Consider the following 18,633-nt stretch of genomic DNA (forward strand, 5'->3'; position numbering starts at 1 on the left):
CTTTGAAGGACTTACGCAGTTGTGTCAGGATTACCTTTGGACTATGCTGTCCTTAGTATCAGTGGTCTCTTTAAGAGGAGAGTTCTTTTGATGGGGTCATGTGGGAGCCAAGATTTTCCTGTCAGTCCCAGCATCTTAAAATCTATTAGATGAGGACCTTGTCCTAGGAGATTGCTCCCTCCTATTCCAGTATCCAAGTTCCCTATGCTCCTGGGCTGAAAGGATATTGGGAGTTTAACAGAGATTTCCCATGAGGTACAAAGCAATGCTCGGAGACTGATTGAGCAAGACCTTTACGGTCAGTCTATCAGGTTGTTTTAAAATTGTGGCATCTTCCCCTAAAGCTTGTGAACCATGAGGGGTACGTATTATTATTGATGAATACACTCTAATTTCTGCAGCATGTGGTTATCAGAAGGGTAAGAGTGTGTTACTGCCTGTGTCGAATTCCCATGTGAAAATTCCTAGGAGGGGTTATGTATGCTATTAGTAGTCCATTAATGATCTGGCCCTTGCTCCCCCCATAGTGAGCATGTTCTAAGAAGTGATTGTACCTCTATGGTAGGACACATGAGCTGCAGTACACTTGCCAACTATTCTGGGTAGGGGTACCTTCTCCTAAAAATCACCCTTAAGAAAGGGGAAACACCTTTATGAATATGCCAGATCTGTTGCGCGAGCACCATAGGTAATTGCGAACAGAGGACTGTTGAGTCGCTACTAGCAATGTAGCCACTGTTGTTCTATCTCTTATCTATTACAGATAGTTATACTAATTGAATTAGGGAGAATCCACCCAAAAATGACTGTGTTTGCATGAGAAACCTGACAAGTTCTCAAATTCTTGGAGAAAAGTGTGATTGCATTGCTGATAGCGTGCATTCCAAGAAGTGCTTAACATTATGAGAATCACCTTAGTCTAGAGCCTGAGCACACAGAGGTGTGATCTAACTGTCGAAAAAGACCCTGCATGTGATTGTGCACTTGTTAGTTATAGAGTACTTTTCCTAACAGAAGAATAAACCTCTGCCTATGGTTCCCAAAAGTGCATATGCTTATCAGTACATGAGCCTGTGCGCATTACTAAGGGAGCGTGAATGCATAAAACTTCCAAGTTCTGCTGAAAAAGTTCCTACTTGAAAGGAGTGCATGTACAATTCCACTAGTCTCCCTGTAAGGACAAAAATCCAGAGATGAGTGCTTGCACCAGAATAACCACATTTCTTCTACAAGAGCACCTTCCCAAGGCAAATCTTGTTAATTCTCTAATGTGCACTAACATGGTGAAGAGCATCTACTCTTAAAGGCCTGTAATGTTCTAAGAGATCATGCATGATTGCTAACAACTGAACAAGCTCAACCATTAACAGGTGGATGTATTTAAGCTCTAGAAGGCTAGTGCAAGTATTCTCTTACTGGAGCAAAATAGTAAGCTGTATTAGGCGAATGTATGTGGGTGTGAGCTACCAAGTGTGCCTGACCCCGAAGAGGAAAGTATTTAGAGGTAAGCACATATCCTCGCTTGGAGGAGAGAGCATGATTGCAAATATAAGGACGTGGGCACATAATAAGAGCGATCCAAGGTTCATGTAGGAGAGTGCGTTCCCGTAAGAATAAAATAAAGCACTGCCAGCAAGGGTGTACTCATGTACCAAATCTCTTTTCCTGGACTGAAATGGTCTAGAAGGGCAATCTTCAGAGGAGGAAACTATGAGTACCTTCACTGGGGAGACAGATTCCCTTATGGAGTACTGGGGGTTCTTGCTCATCTTAGCCTCAGTGAGGCATGAAATATTCGCCTTTGAGGTTGAAGACATCAGACTAGGAGCAGAAGGAAGCCGAAGGCACTTCCTACTCTTACCCATCAAGAGCGCTCCATGAACTGTTGGCGAGGTAAATATGGAAGGTAAAGCTCTGTCATCACCTGCACCTTCCAAAGATTCTTGTAGACAAGAGGGGTTCATATCGAGTTTCTCCTCGGCAGGAGCTATAGGAGAAGGGATAAAACAAGAGGAAGCTTTAGGTTTAGCAATAACTAAATAACTAAATAACTAAACATAAGCTTTTCTGCTGAAAATGCCCTCCAACCCTATGGATAGCCACAAAATCCTACGGGCATGATCCTTTGAAAATTTGTCAGGGTCACCCTTGACTAGCTGGGGAAGGACCAACTACCTCTGAGCTGGCATCAAGGTTAATTCAAGGACACAATCCTCCGTCACCCAACCGGAGAGAGTTGAAGGCAAGGGTTCAGAAGCCTGATTACCAGAGGAAGGGAGAGAGATTTAATGGAGCTCTTAGATTTCAAGGTAGACCTTGGAGGGGAAGTATTTTGCTTATCTTTCTTTTTCTTTCTCTTGCCATACTCAAGTCACTGCAGAAAGCCACAATTTACATTCCTTGTAGGGCAATGATGCCTCACAGTCATGTCCTCTGCAAGAAGGGCACAATGTATGGGGACACACTGAGCCGTTCCATGCCTACGGCCAGGAATGCCAGGCCAGGACCACATGACCACACATGGTTCCTCTATTATTAAAAGCAACCAATCCTGCTAAAAGGAGGGAAAAGAAAAGTTATCCGCAAAGTTCAGTCACACCACGAATACCTCTATACACTTTGATGAATCAAGTCAAGTTGCTACTCAGTGAGCCAGCGTGGGGTCGCCTGTAACTACAGACACCTTGTATTAAAATCTTAACAGCTGAGTTTCCAACTTTGCTAAAATCATATTCCTATTAGAGAATGAGGGTTTGTATCCATGTAGGGACAAATGAGTATTCAAGTCTATCATATTATCTTGGTTTCTTAGGTCAGCACTGTAAGAGTCAAGCTTGACTCATTGGGCTGGTAAATCTCCTCCCTTTTAATAATAACCTGTGTTTTTGTGAGTTTTAATGAAAAGTGTCTAAGGCAAAAGTCTTTTCTCATTAATCCATTAATGAAATTTATACATCCATGGCTTCCTCCCTCACTTTTTAGAAAACACTATTTTCTTTCCTAATGTAAAATAAATGTTTAGTAAAAACATATTACACTTCTTTTCAAGATAGTGCTTCTATTCACATGCACTTATGTCACATGTAGTTCATAAAGGACCCTTTTACAATATTAATAACATGTGTACGAAGATGCTTATCTCATTTCTTTCAGAAATTTCTCTTCTTCATCAGGGGAAAATAATAGTTTTTCACACTATAATTATGCAGAAATTTTCATTTGTTTGACAAGATTTTTTTCTGACAATCTATCCCGTAATCATTTAATAAAATGAATGACTTCACACATTAAAGAACTTTAAGAATGTATTTTCTATGCTCATCTATGCAAATTTTCAAGTTTGTGATCTCAAGGCTTCTTCTGCATGACTCTTCATGTGAACTGTGTGCTTATATTTTTGAGTGAATGATTTTCCGCACTCACTACAAAGGTACGGTTTTTCTCCCGTGTGAATTCTTATGTGAAGCTTAAGTTTACTTTTTTCAGAGAATGCTTTTCCGCACAAAGTACAGGCATATGGCTTCTCGCCAGTATGAATTCTCATATGAGCATTGAGATGGCCTCTTGTAGAGAATTTCCCCCCACATTCACTGCATAGGAATGGCTTCTCTCCCGTATGAACTCTCATATGAGTGCTGAGATGGTCCTTCTTATAGAAAGCTCTTCCACATTCTGTGCAAGAAAATGGCTTTTCTCCAGTATGAATTTTCATATGAACTTTGAGATGATCTCTGGTACCAAAGGCTCTTCCACACTCTGGGCAAGCAAATGGTCTCTCCCCTGTATGAGTCCTTATATGATTGCTAAGATGATCTTTCTTATAAAATCCCCTCCCACATTCTTTGCAAATGAACGTCTTTTCGCCAGTATGAATTTTCCGGTGAGCATTGAGTTGACCTCTTTTCCAGAATCCTCTTCCACATTCGGGACAAACGTAAGGTTTTTCTCCAGTATGAGTTCGCATGTGAATTGTGAACTCATATTTCATGGTAAAGATTTTTCCACATACATTACACGTTAAAGGATTACTTTCTGTATGAAGTTTCATATGAGCTGCAAATTGACTTATTTCTGAAAAGGCCTCTCCACAAACATTACAAGTTAATGGATTGCTCTCTGTATGAGCTTTAATATGGTCTGCAAAAGGACCAAATGCCGAGAATGATTCTTCACATACAGTACATCTAAAGTCAGATTCTTCAGAATCCATTGTTTCAGGAGGGCTGAGACAAACATCTTGAGCGACACCTTCCTCAGGGGCAGAAAAGCTGACTTGGCAAATGTCTGTTGGTGAATTGACATCACCTTCCAGCATGATTTCTTTTCCACAGTTCTCATCATAGTCTGAAAAATCTTTTTCACTGTCTACAGAATCTATTTTGCTTGGATATTTTTTTCCGTCTTCAACATTAAATGTTTCTGGCTCAGTCTTTATCACAATAGATGGTTCTACAAACACAAAACAATCACTAGCAGCTGAGCTCTGATCACCAAACAGGTCTTTTTTTTCTTGTTTGATAAAAGATGATGATAAAGGGCATTTCCCTTCTTCCTTTACAGGAACTTCAGTATTAAGTTCTGACTCCATCTCGTTCTCTCCGTCTTCAGACACTTTAACCTCCCTAGAATTTTCCACATACATTGAAAGATGGTAGTTAAGTTATAATATATACATGTCATTCATAACATCAATAAAGTCTCAAAATACATTAAAGTAATCCAATGGCATTATACTGCACCTCTTGTAACCCATTCATATATTTCTAGTGCAAATTTTCAACAGTTTCAAAATTCATTTTATTTTACATTTCACCGAGAAGAGAGAAAACTCATAATTACTTTTATTCACCTTGAAAGATAAAACTCTTTCCAGTATTAAGATTTTGTCCAAAATATCACTACTCTGAAGACATGGTGAAAGAAGCCTGATAATTGAAAGACCTTAACATGGTTGAACAACTTTTGATGTTATACAATACTGTACATATATATACATAATGAAAATATACAGTAATGAGAAAATTACTCTATATTTGTTATCAATCTCTTCATTCCTTTACTAAAGAGAAGAGAAATTATCTTTTCTTGTTACTTACATGACCATCAAGACAGAGGCTAAATCACAAATACTGTACCGTACTAACTTCTCATATTCTTGTGACTGATACCACTGCTTGAAATTTTGTCAAAGTAAAGTTGAACTCACTAGTACTCATTTTCTGATACAGGTAAGTACTTGATGTAAAGATTCATATGACTGGCATAACCTAAAATTAAAGCATAAATTAGTACTGATAACAATTCCAGAATAAAATATAATAGTCTATGAAAATTATTGAACCTTAAGATTACCATTTTTTCTTACACAAACCCATTATCAATACAATGAATTCTCAATTATGGAGTCACCCAAGTAGATTCAACCTCTTTTGTAATTACAGTAGAGAAAGGCTGACAAATCTACATGCATCCCCAAGATAGAAGTAATTCCTTTGCAAAAGTGAGGTGACATATCTTGGAAGAACAACTGATTATTATTATTATTATTATCATCATTATTATTACTAGCCAAGCAGCAACTCTTGTTGGAAAAGCAAGATACTATAAGCACAAGGGCTCCAACAGGGAAAAATGACAAATTCATAGATAATTTGTATTTTTCCTAACTATACAAACCTTAGCTATTTAATAGGGGTATTACTTTCGGCGTAGCTGAAATGACGAGCCATTAATTGTTAACAAGGGTTTACTACCCACACCCCGCTAACTAGTTAGCGGGGGTAGGGGAGGGTAGCTTGCTACTCCCCCCCTCTCACACACCTGTGCTTGAGCTCACTTTGCTTGGAGGTAGGACTTCAAGGGGGATAGGGCTGGCGGGCAAGTTTGGTTAAATAGCTAAGGTTTGTATAGTTAGGAAAAATACGAATTATCTACAAATTTGTCATTTGTTCCGTAACTGGAATACAAACCACGCTATTTAATAGGGGTGACTTACCCATTAGGAAGGGTGGACGTCCCAGCCAGTCTGGCTTTTGGCTTTGCCCGGGGACTCCTTATTTGAGTGTGTAAGCACCCAAGAAATAAGGAGTTCCTGCACCTCGCTAGAACCTTGCTACGCAAGGTCTGCGGCCTACGCAAGCTGTGTGTAAAGGTATAAAGAAGTGTGACTCGTCCTATAAAGTTGTTCTGAAGTTCTTTAGATGGAAACATGTTATTTTCATTAGTAAAATAAATTTTTGAATATACTTACCCGATAATCATGTAGCTGTCAACTCCGTTGCCCGACAGAATTCTACGGGAGGGATACGCCAGCTATCACTATACTAGAAGGGGGTGTACTCACAAGCGCCACCTGTGGCCAGGTACTACAGTACTTGTTGTTGTCGCCACCTCACTTTTTCCTCGGTCCACTGGTTCTCTATGGGGAGGAAGGGTGGGTCAATTAAATCATGATTATCGGGTAAGTATATTCAAAAATTTATTTTACTAATGAAAATAACATTTTTCAATATTAAACTTACCCGATAATCATGTAGCTGATTCACACCCAGGGGGGTGGGTGAAAAACCAGTGTACAAGACTAAAGGATAGCTAAGTATCCCGTATTTCATATAATCAGTTATCCACAATAACAATGAAATAATAAGTACCTGGTAAGGAAGTCGACTTGAACCGTTACTCTGCCTTTAATAAGATCGTCTTCCTTACTGAGCGCAGCGTTCCTCTTGGAAGGCTGAATCAACTCAAAGGTGCTAAAGTATCAAGGGCTGCAACCCATACTAAAGGACCTCATCACAACCTTTAACCTCGGCGCTTCTCAAGAAAGAATTGACCACCCGCCAAATCAACAAGGATGTGGAAGGCTTCTTAGCCGACCGTACAACCCATAAAAAGTATTCAAGAGAAAGGTTAAAAGGTTATGGGATTATGGGAATGTAGTGGCTGAGCCCTCGCCTACTACTGCATTCGTTGCTACGAATGGTCCCAGGGTGTAGCAGTACTCGTAAAGAGACTGGACATCTTTGAGATAGAATGATGCGAATACTGACTTGCTTCTCCAATAGGTTGCATCCATAACACTCTGCAGAGAATGGCTCTGTTTGAAGGCCACAGAAGTAGCCACAGCTCCCACTTCATGTGTCCTTACCTTCAGCAAAGCAAGGTCTTCTTCCTTCAGATGAGAATGTGTTTCTCTAATCAGAAGCCTGAATAGTAAGAAACTGAGTTCTTAGAACTTGGAAAAGAAGGTTTCTTGATAGCACACTATAAGGCTTCTGATAGTCCTCGAAAAGGTTAAGACCTTTTTAGAAAGTACCTAAGAGCTCTAACTGGGCAAAGTACTCTCTCCAGTTCATTCCCCACCAAGTTGGACAGGCTTGGGATCTCGAACGACTTAGGCCAAGGACGTGAAGGAAGCTCGTTTAGCAAAAACCGAGCTGCAAGGAACATGTAGCCGTTTCAGATGTGAAAACAATGATCCTGCTGAAGGCGTGGATCTCACTTACTCTTTTAGCTGTTGTCAAGCACACGAGGAAAAGAGTTTTTAACGTGAGGTCCTAAAAAGAGGCTGATTGGAGAGGTTCAAATCTTGATGACATAAGGAACCTTAGGACCACGTCTAGATTCCAGCCTGGAGTGGACAACCGACGTTCCTTTGAGGTCTCAAAAGACCTAGGGAGGTCCTGTAGATCTTTGTTGGTGGAAAGATCCAAGCCTCTGTGGCGGAAAACCGCTGCCAACATACTTCTGTAACCCTTGATCGTAGGAGCTGAAAGGGATCTTACTTTCCTTAGATATAACAGGAAGTCAGCAATCTGGGTTACAGTGGTACTGGTTGAGGAAAACTGCATTGGTCTTGTACCAGCTACGGAAGACTTCCCCTTGAGACTGATAGATTCCGAGAGTGGATGTTCTCCTTGCTTTGGCAATCGCTCTGGCTGCCTCCTTCGAAAAAGTCCCTAGCTCTTGAGAGTCTTTCGAAAGTCTGAAGGCAGTCAGACGAAGAGCGTGGAGGATTGGGTGTACCTTCTTTACGTGGGGTAGACGTAGAAGGTTCACTCCTAGAGGAAGAGTCCTGGGAATGTTGACCAGCCATTGCAGTACCTCTAAGAACCATTCTCTCGCGGGCCAGAGCGGAGCCAACCAACGTCAGCCGTGTCCCTTGCGAGAGGAGAACTTCTGAAGTACCCTGTTGACAATCTTGAACGGCGGGAATGCATACAGGTCGAGATGGAACCAATCCAGCAGAAAAGCATCCACGTGAACTGCTGCTGGGTCTGGAATCGGAGAACAATACAACAGGAGTCTCTAGGTTATCGAGGTAGCGAACAGATCTATGGTTGGCTGACCCCAAAGGGCCCAAAGTCTGCTGCAAACATTCTTGTGAAGGGTCCACTCTGTGGGGATGATCTGACCCTTGCGGCTGAGGTGATCTGCCATGACATTCATACCGCCCTGAATGAACCTCGTTACCAGCGTGAGCTTTCGATCTTTAGACCAGATGAGGAGGTCCCTTGCGATCTAGAACAACTTCCACGAAAGAGTCCCTCCCTGCTTGAAGATGTAAGCCAGGGCTGTGGTGTTGTCAGAGTCCACCTCCACCACTTTGTTAAGCTGGAGGGACTTGAAGTTTATCAAGGCCAGAATAACCGCCAACAACTCCTTGTAATTGATGTGAAGTGTCCTTTGCTCCTGATTCCATGTTCCCGAGCATTCTTATCCGTCCAAAGTCGCACCCCAGCCCGTGTCTGATGCGTCCGAGAGGAGACGGCGGTCGGGTTTCTGAACAGCCAAAGGTAGACTTCCTTGAGAAGAAAGCTGTTCTTACACCACGCGAGAAGACCTTCTCTCTTCGGAAACAGGAACTGAGACCGTCTCTAGCGTCATGTCCTTTATCCAGTGAGCAGCTAGATGATACTGAAGGGGGGGGAGGTGGAGTCTCCCTAACACGATGAACAGGGCCAGCGATGAAAGTGTCCCTGTTAGACTCATCCACTACCTGACTGAGCATCGGTTCCTTCTCAGCATGCTCTGGATGCATTCTAGGGCTTGGAAGATCCTTGGGGCCGACGGAAAAGCCCGAAAAGCTCGACTCTGAAGATCCATACCCAGGGAGACAATGATCTGGGATGGGACGAGCTAAGACTCCTCAAAATTGACCAGGAGGCCCAGTTCCTTGGTCAGATCCATAGTACATTTGAGAATCTCCAGACAGCGACGACTTGTGGGAGCTCTTAAAAGCCAGTCGTCTGACGGAGCCGGACACAAGATCATGGTACTGCTGCACAGTCTGTGAACTGTCAACCATGGGGAAGCGAGGAAGTACAGTGACAACCCGAAGCTGTCTAGACTGTCTGGGTCGTACAGACAACTCCTTATCGGGTTGCTAAGGTTGCCGTACTGCGTCACAACAAGTCACTCCTGCTGGTTGTTGAACGTCTTCCCAGTGACACACTGACTCCGTAAACAAAAAATCCTCTAACAAGGACTAAGTTTGGACTGCATGTCTTGCAACACAGCTCAAGGACTATGGGAGCAGGTGTGGTAACAGACGGGATTAGCGACTGAAGTGGGACCATTACCTTCCCTGGAAGCATGTTATGCTTAAATAAAAGTCCATAGAAGGCTACGCAGCTAAAGGCTCCTCTCCAAATGACAGAGTCCTCAAGGGAATATCAGAAGGAGGGAGAAAAGCACTTTCTCATCTACAGGGACCATATCCGAGAAAAGCTAAGTTCTCTCAGTGAGGGTTACACTGTGCAAACGCAGCAGACTAGAAGGCAACGTTAAGAAACTGCTTGACAGTCTAGTGAGTTGGCAACAACCAAAGATGTGTGACTGAGAAGCATGCGGTAAGGTATGCAGAGCCTGTTGTATGCAGAGCATGCTGTAAGCAGAGCATGCTGTATGCAGAGCATGCTGTATGTAGAACATGCTGTAAGGTAAGCAGAGCGTGTTGCATGGCGTGTAACATTTCTCAGAAATTCCATGACCAGTGCTAGAGAGAGTAATATCGCATTACCGTCCATTGAAAGTGCACGTGCCGAGGGAATTGATTTAGACTGTTTTGTTGATGAATTTGATAGCCGGCATGATAATCGTAAAATTAAGCTACACTAAATGTACTATAATCTACTTCACCTCCGGAAAGGAAAACTCGCCCTGTTGGCAACACTGCATTACTACATGCATGCTTGCAAGGGGTTTAAAATCAACATAATATTACCTTACATTCATAACTCATGATTTTTGCCATATTTTGCTATTTGTTAAAAATATATTGCAAGGAATACAAATATATTTTTAAATAAGTAATACAAATAACCTCCATTATCATAATGTTTGAAAATGGAGGTAAGGTATGCTGAACAGCAGAGTCAGAACGAGCTGGAACAACAATAGTTGTGGTTTCCTCTTCAAGACTCTGTTGAGGGAACACCTGAGGCTCAGTCTGCAAAGGCTGATCAAAAGAAGTAGCAGAAGGTAGGCGCATGGGTGGAGGAGGCTGACTCCTGGCATGAGTGGCTGAACTCAAGGGTTGCGCTTGCTGAGTGGTTGGCGGAAGCGCAGTAGCAAGTTCCTGAGGAACGAGTTGAGGTTCCTGCGGTGTGAGCTGAGAGCGATGAGGTAGTGGCTGCGCAGAACGCAGTAAATGTCTCGCAAGTTGAGGCTCCTGAGGCGCAAGGCTAAGGTGTAGAGGTGCTTGCCTTGAGGAGGGTTGAGCTCGCTGCAGCGAGAGCTGAGGAGACTGACTCATGGATGGGAGAGGTTGTTGTACCTCAAGCGAGTGTTGCCTCACTGGTGGAACAGCAAGTGGAAGCGGAGGAAGAGAGGTATAAGCCTCCTGTTCCCATTGCTGAGGTTGCCTTAAGGAAGGCGGAGGGAGCTGCACACCACTGGGATCAGTAAACTCATAACGTGGCTCAACATCGTACGCCTGGCAGGCGGAACTGCGGTCAGGCGGAGCGAGCGCAGGCGGAGCGAGCGCAGGCGGAGGGAGCGCAGGCGGAGCGAGCGCAGGCGGAGGGAGCGCAGGCGGAGGGAGCGCAGGCGGAGCGAGCGCAGGCGGAGGGAGCGCAGGCGGAGCGAGCGCAGGCGGAGCGAGCGCAGGCGGAGCGAGCGCAGGCGGAGCGAGCGCAGGCGGAGCGAGCGCAGGCGGAGGCGCAACCTTCTCAGCCCGACACTCACGCATCAAGACCGAAAGTTGTGACTGCATGGACTGCAGTAGAGTCAACTTGGGGTCGGCAGACACTAAAGTCTGCTGAGGTAAAGCCTTAACAGCAGAGATCTGTTGCGGCAGAACCTTACTCCTCTTAGGCGGAGTGCGTTCAACTGATGACTGCGGCGAGTCAGAGCTTTGAACTCTAACTTCGTACGTCTGGCATAGGTCTGGACTTTACGTTTAAGAGGTCTTGAGACCTGAGACCAGCGTTTTCTCCCCTAAATTTCTTCTGCAGACGAGCAAAATAAGGGCTCAATCGTCTGCGGGTGGGAGTGACGGTCTCTGTAAGACACGCCCGCAACCACCGAGGATACTTCTGTGCGCCGATCAAGGCCTGCCGAACCCTTTTGCCCTTCGACATTGCTTCTCCCCTGGGCTTGGGAGCTTGCAAGAGGTCCCGGACTGGGAGGACGACTGGCGCGCACAGAAGTACCCTCACGCACAACACTGACACACTTTGCGCTAATCACTTATCACTTTGATTTTCTGTTTGCACTTATTTCACTGAACTCGAAACTTTAAGTGGTTTGTACCTGAAACACGCAATTCTATCCTTTCTCAAAAGTTAGTAATTGCGAAAACAGAATTACAATGTAACAGAAAAATCTAATGAAAGATAAATAATTCAGTGGCTGGAAAGAGACTAAACACTAGATCACTCTAGAAACGTTTACCTTCTTCCCCTAAAGAGACTAGGGAGAAGAGCAAAAACGATAACAACGTTACTCGCTTGAATGAAACGTTTATCCTCCTCTTTCTCCCTCCGTCTCTATCTCTCTCTCTCTCTCTCTCTCTCTTGACTTAGAACCTGAGAGAAGAGCCCAATCATAAATATCGTTAAAACATATTATTGTTAAAGGAAAAAACTGAAATATTTCCCAAAATGAAAAGTTCCTTTATTAGAATTAAAACCATTAAGTTAAGAAAGAATGAACAAAACGCTAGACACGGTTACTCTTACTGCAACGTGACACCGTGAAAATTCTTTCTCTATCGTAACGATAGAGCGCAAGTTGAACGTTCTGAACGTCAACAACTGCAGAGACAAAACAAAACGTTAGTTCAACTTTGAAAACAGTACGAGACTATCAAAGAAATTCTTTCAAAGACATTAAAATAGCATAATATGTTAACAGGTAAAACCGAAATGACGGGCTCAATGTTAATTAACTTCGGTACCAAGAAAAGACCGCCTACTATTAGGAAAGGTCGAATATAAACAAATATAAAAATTAATTTTAATAAGTTTATAATAAAAGTAAGTTAATCGAAGAGGCCTATAAAAGGCGGAGAGATATAAAATAAATCTATAACAAAACTAAGAAAGAGAGTCTATACTCTCTTAGACACCAACACTTCCGTCTAAGGGAAGGGTCGGCCATTTAAAGGTGAAAGAGAGTTCATACTCTCTTCGTCACCATAAAAATTAAATTAATTCCAAACGCTAGCTCAGCTAACAAAGAAGTTTCCAGTATAGCGAATAGCTGCAAATTTAGAGAAATACTTCACCAAACCGTGAACAATACTCCAAAATCATAAGCGTATCCAAGAACGTCTAGCCGGAAGCACGACAGAGGAAAAAGTGAGGTGGCGACAACAACAAGTACTGTAGTACCTGGCCACAGGTGGCGCTTGTGAGTACACCCCCTTCTAGTATAGTGATAGCTGGCGTATCCTTCCCGTAGAATTCTGTCGGGCAACGGAGTTGACAGCTACATGATTATCGGGTAAGTTTAATATTGAAAATTGTAGACTAGGACTTTCCCAATACCATCTCGTCAGGGTATGGGGACTTAACAGTATTAATCTTAATATTGTACTAGGAACACAAGGGAGCATGGTTTACTTGCAGTGGTTTGAGGTCAGCTATGCAGAGAACCCAGGATGCTGCTTTCCCCAAGAGAGAGGATGATGAAGAAAAGAATAAGGGCCAGTCAAACCTTTTCATTCATGCAGACTAAAATTGGGTAACAATGCCCTCAACCTTCTGCTACTTGTCCAATAAGGAGCATGAGGTTTTAAAGCAGCTGTTGTGCAGCCACCCCTGATAGAGAACGTATCGAGTCTCCTGTGGGTCACATCTTGCAGGTAGTGGGATGTGAATGTTGTTTGACGTTTCCACACCCCAGCTTGAAGAACCTGCGTCACTGAAAAATTTCTTTTGAAAGCAAGGGACGTAGCTATGCCCCTGACATCATGTGCTCTGGGGCGACGTGACGGAGGAGGGTCTGGATTCAGAGCCAGGTCAATGACCCTGTGAATCCATGCAGAGATGGTGTTCTTGGTGACCCTCCTCTTAGTCCTTCCTGTGCTGACGAATAGTGCTGGCACACGAGGACGGGCTGCAGCTGTTCTTTTGAGGTACAGCCTCAAGCTCCTTACTGGGCATAGTAAGAGATGGTCTGGGTCATCTGTTACAGTACGGAGACTAGAAATCCGGAAGGAGTCGAATCGAGGATCTGCTACTCCTGGATTCTGAGTCTTAGCAATAAACTCAGGGACGAAGCTGAACTTTACCTCCCACCATCCCCTTGAATGGGCGATGTCATACGAGAGACCATGAAGTTCGCTGACTCGCTTGGCCGAGGCCAAAGCTAGTAGGAATACCGTCTTCCAGGTTAGGTGGCGATCTGAAGCCTGGCGTAATGGTTCATAGGGAGGTCTCTTAAGAGACCTGAGAACTCGAACTACGTTCCATGGGGGAGGTCTCACTTCCGACTGAGGGCAGGTAAGTTTATAACTACGTATGAGTAGAGAAAGTTCTAGCGATGAGGGAATGTCCATTCCATTCAGCCTGAAGGCGAGACTTAAGGCTGAGCGATAGCCTTTCACTGCCGAGACTGACAGGCGCATTTCTTCACGCAAATACACAAGGAACTCTGCTATTGTTGGAATCGCGGCATAGAGTGGAGAGATAGCCCTTCCACGACAGCAACCACAGAAGACTTTCCACTTTGCCTGGTAGACTGCTGCCGAAGACTTTCGCAGGTGTCCAGACATCCTGATCGCAACTTGTTGCGAAAATCCTCTCTCAGAGAGGAGATGCTAGATAGTCTCCAGGCGTGAAGCCGTAGTGAACCTACGGCTTTGTGGAAGATGTTGGCATGTGGTTGTTTAAGTAGATTGTGGCGTGGAGGGAGTTCTTTTGGTGGCTCCGATAGGAGTTGCAGAAGGTCCGGGAACCATTCCACGTGATGCCATAGCGGAGCTATGAGGGTCATTGAAAGATTGACCGATGTTCTGGTCTTGTTGAGTACCCTCTTCATCAGACAAAATGGGGGAAAGGCGTAAACGTCGATGCTGTCCCACCATTGTTGGAAAGCATCTTGCCAGAGAGCCTTGGAATCTGGGACTGGGGAACAGTACAGCGGGAGCCTGAAGTTCAGGGACGTTGCGAATAGGTCCACAGTCAGAGAACCCCACAAAGTCAGGACTTTGTTGCCTACTAGATGATCCAAAGACCACTCGGTACTCACTATCTGAGATGCTCTGCTCATGTTGTTGGCGAGCACATTCCTTTTGCCCGGAATGAAGTGTGCCGATAGTGGAATCGAGTGGATTTCGGTCCATCTCAGTATCTCTACTGCTAGATGGGATAGTCGCTGCGAAAAAGTACCTCCTTGTTTGTTGATGTAGGCCACTACTGTGGTGTTGTCGCTCATCACCACCACAGAGTGACTTGCCAGGTACTGTTGGAACTGTTGAAGGGCCAGAAAGATGGCCTTCATCTCTAGGAGATTTATGTGGAGGTACTTTTCTGACTCTGACCAGAGGCCTGAGGACGTGTGGTGCAGCACGTGGGGCCCCCACCCTTTTTTTTGAAGCGTCCGAAAACAGCAACAAATCCGGGGGGAGGATGAGAAGATCCACAACTTTTCGTAGGTTCTCGTCTGTCACCCACAACTGGAGATCCATCAGTTCCGCAGGTCCCATGAGGATCTGGATGTCAGGGGAGTCGTACGCTTGATTCCACCGGGACTTGAGTCGCCACTGGAGGGATCTCATCCTGAGGCGACCATTGGGAACTAGACGGGCCAGCGATGAAAGGTGACAGAGGAGACGTAACCACGATTGGGCTGGAAGTTCTTCTCGTCTGAGAAAAGGTCTTGCGACCTTCCTCAGCCTTGCCATCCTGTCGTCTGATGGGAAGGCTTTGTGGAGATTGGTGTCTATAATCATGCCTAGGTATACCAGTCTTTGAGAGGGACGCACTGAAGACTTCTGGAGATTTACCATGATCCCCAGATCTTGGCAAAGTCTCAGAAGTTTGGCTCGGTGTTGAAGAAGGGTTGACACCGAGTCTGCTAGGATTGACCAGTCGTCAAGATAACGGAGGAGACGGATGCCAATCCTGTGTGCCCAAGATGATACCAGGGTGAACACTCTGGTGAAGACTTGTGGTGCTGTGGAGAGACCAAAGCACAGCACCTTGAACTGGTACTTTCTGTTGTCTAAGCTGAATCTTAAGTACTTCCTTGAAGACGGATGGACTGGGATCTGGAAGTACGCGTCTTTTAGGTCCAGTGTGCACATGAAGTCTTGCGGTCATACTGCTATTCTAACCATGTACGCCGTCTCCATGCTGAACGGAGTTTGTTTGACAAACTTGTTCAGAGCTGAGAGGTCGATGACTGGTCTCCAGCCTCCAGACGCCTTCTTTACAAGAAAGAGTCGACTGAAGAAGCCTGGAGATCCGTAGAGGACCTCTTGGAGAGCGCCCTTCTTCAACAGGGTCTGGAATTCTGCCCGAAGGGCTTGCCCCCTTGCCAATCCCATGGCAAGGGAGTTTAATGACACTGGATTTATCGTCAGGGGAGGTAGAGATGTTATGAACGGGACGCGATATCCTAGACTGATCACGGAGATTGTCCAGGAATCAGCCCCGAGTTGCTTCCACCTGTTTGAGCAACTTTGTAGGCATCCCCCCACTGGTGGACATGCAGGGGGACTGCCTATCCTAGCGTTTGCGGCCTCGGCTGCTTCCTCTAGGATTCTTGCCTCCCCTGGAGGACTTTTTGCCTTTCCTTTCTTTGACAGGAAAGGGCTTAGACACCAAGGTCTTCGCTACTGTTGCCGTCTTAGTGGTCTTGACTGGATGGGACTGCTGTGGTGCTGGAGGCTTATAGGGCTTGGATGTTAAAGCCCTATGAAGGAGAGAGTCTTGATGAGACTTCCTCCACCTCTCAGTGGCATGTTCCATATCCTTAGACTCGAAAAGAACAAACCCCTCCATGGAGAAATGTCTGAGCCTATTGATCTCAGTGCTAGGGACCTTCTGATGGAAACTCTCAGCTACTACATCCCGACGTTTCAGGATAGTATTTGCCCACAAGTTTGAGACTTAGTGGGTCAGAAACTCGATCGTGCGAGTAACTGAGAGATGGAAGGTCTCCATAGCTTTCCTGGTACGTTCCTTGGAGAAATCCTCAGAACGTATCAGGATACCTAAGGTCCCCAACCAGATATCGAGCCACGAGGTAGCTTGCATAGCACACTTTGCGACCTTCTCCTGGTTGAGGATCTCGGCTGCTGAGAACGAGACCTGCTGGTTGGAGAGTCTCTCAAGAGGGACTCCCCTGGTTAGCTCTTCCAGCGAGTGGTGAAGTGGAAGACCTAGACAAGGCTCCTCTAGGATCTCGAAGTACCCGCTCTGCTGTACGTGAGGAGGTGGGAGGAGCTTGTTGGTGGTACCGGAATGGTTGGAGGAGGACATCTCGAAGAGCTGTTGTGAGATCTTGTCCATGGTACTCTTTACCCCTTGAGACCAGGGTAGGGCTGCACTGGTCTTAGAGGGCTTTTGAGTACCAAAGACGCGGTCTAAGACCGTGTCTTTGCCTTCTCTAGGAGGGATCTCTGGGTCGGAAAACCCGTTGAGAGCCCTCATTAGAGTCAGAACTTGCCAAAACGCGTGTTCTGACTCTCGCTGGCCTCCTCCTGTTGTAGGACTTGCAGCGAAGTCTCCTTCTATCCCTGAAGGCTCTTCTTGGGGAGAGTCGCGGACATTCCCTGAGTGGCTAGCTGGCTCCATCCTAGCCCTAGTGGAGGATTTAGGCAATGTTTTGGAGTCTTTGGATTCCTTCCCGGGAAGGATGTAAGACTCCAACATTGAAGAGGGTGGCATGTTCTTTCCAATCCCCGACTGTGTGGAACTCTCAGCGCAAAGAGAGGTTTTCCCCATTGGTGCGATGGGGGAAAGTCTCTCCTCGCGTGATTCCTTTGGAGACGGGAAATCTTCGTCTGAAAGGGAAGGAGAGGCAGTCTGAGGAATAGAAAGAATTTGCCTCAAAGGTCAGCGTGGAGTCAGCTTCGCCCTCAGGGAAGTGACCGCGTCTAGAACTCCTCATTTTCTCTTCAATGGGGTAGAGGAAGCCATGGTTCCATGTCCCAATTCAGAGAGGACAGGCTTGAAAGCCTGAGTTACGGCTCTGATCAGGGCACCGAACCAGGGCTGTTGGCTGATAGACGCACTATCAGACATACTCCTTGAAGGGAAAGGGATTGAAGGATCCCTGGGAGGAGTCACTGTAAATGGTGGATTCTCGCTGTGGTAGCTTTGGGATCCTGAACCCCTCTGGAAGTTTCCCTTCTCCCACAATGCGCTCTGGTATGTGCTTGCGGGGAGGGGAATGAGGCGATGTCGACCTTGCCAGACGTCGTTCCTTGTGATGCGTAGGCTCGCGAGCAGGAGGATATTGACGCTCGCGTGAGGGAGAATAATGGCGCTCATGCAACGGAGAATAATGGCGCTCGCGCGAGGGAGAATATTGGGGCTCGCGCGCGGGAGACTGGTGCCGCGTGGGAGTGTTCGTGCGGGAGAATGTTGGCGCGCATCCGTAGGAGAGGATTGGCGAGCGTGCGCATGGCACGCGCGTATATCCTTGTGGATGCGCGCGGGAGAAGGCTGGCACGCAGGTGAGCGCTGGCATGTAGGTGAGCGCTGGCGCGTTGGTAAGGGATAGCGGGCGGGTAAAGGCAGCATGGCTGACTTGTCTGCAGTCCTGCTATCAGGAGAAAGTTGGCGCACAGATTTTACCTGGCGCGTAAGATGGTGCGCAGCATGGCGCGCTGGAGAGTAAGTTGTAGGGCGTGCAGGAGAATGTTGGTGCGCGGGAGAGCGCTGTTGCACAGGATAACGTTGGCGCGCAGGTGAGTGTTGGCGCGCAGGTGGGTGCTGGCGCATAGGAGATCCTTGGCGCGTAAGTGCATGGCGCGTGGGCGCAGTGTGCGCAGGGAGCGCAGGCGAGCTCAGGTGCGCAGGAGATCGTGGGCGTATGTGCGCGTGAGGGCACGTGAGGACGCGCATGGCGCGTGGTGGAGCTATGCTCTTGTTGGAGCGTATGCGCATGTTGGCGCGTATGCTCTTGATGCCCTGTGTTAGGGTAAGAAGGAAGATCAGCGCGCTGTAGTGATGA

General features: G+C 45.9%; 1 protein-coding gene across 1 annotated transcript in view; it reads right to left on the reverse strand.

The window, feature by feature from the left end:
• Nucleotides 1–18,633, reverse strand: part of LOC137639222 (zinc finger protein 721-like) — a 159,394-nt gene that overhangs the window by 103,878 nt on the left and 36,883 nt on the right. Inside the window, exons 3-5 of the mRNA XM_068371521.1 lie at nucleotides 5,207–5,267; nucleotides 3,346–4,655; nucleotides 1,862–1,987 (exon numbers count right to left, since the gene is read on the reverse strand). Of these exons, the coding sequence (XP_068227622.1) occupies nucleotides 1,862–1,987; nucleotides 3,346–4,655; nucleotides 5,207–5,267 (1,497 nt within the window). The remainder of the gene's footprint in view (nucleotides 1–1,861; nucleotides 1,988–3,345; nucleotides 4,656–5,206; nucleotides 5,268–18,633) is intronic.

Source organism: Palaemon carinicauda, chromosome 1 (genome assembly GCF_036898095.1).
Source record: "Palaemon carinicauda isolate YSFRI2023 chromosome 1, ASM3689809v2, whole genome shotgun sequence".
NCBI classification, from domain to species: Eukaryota; Metazoa; Arthropoda; class Malacostraca; order Decapoda; family Palaemonidae; genus Palaemon; species Palaemon carinicauda.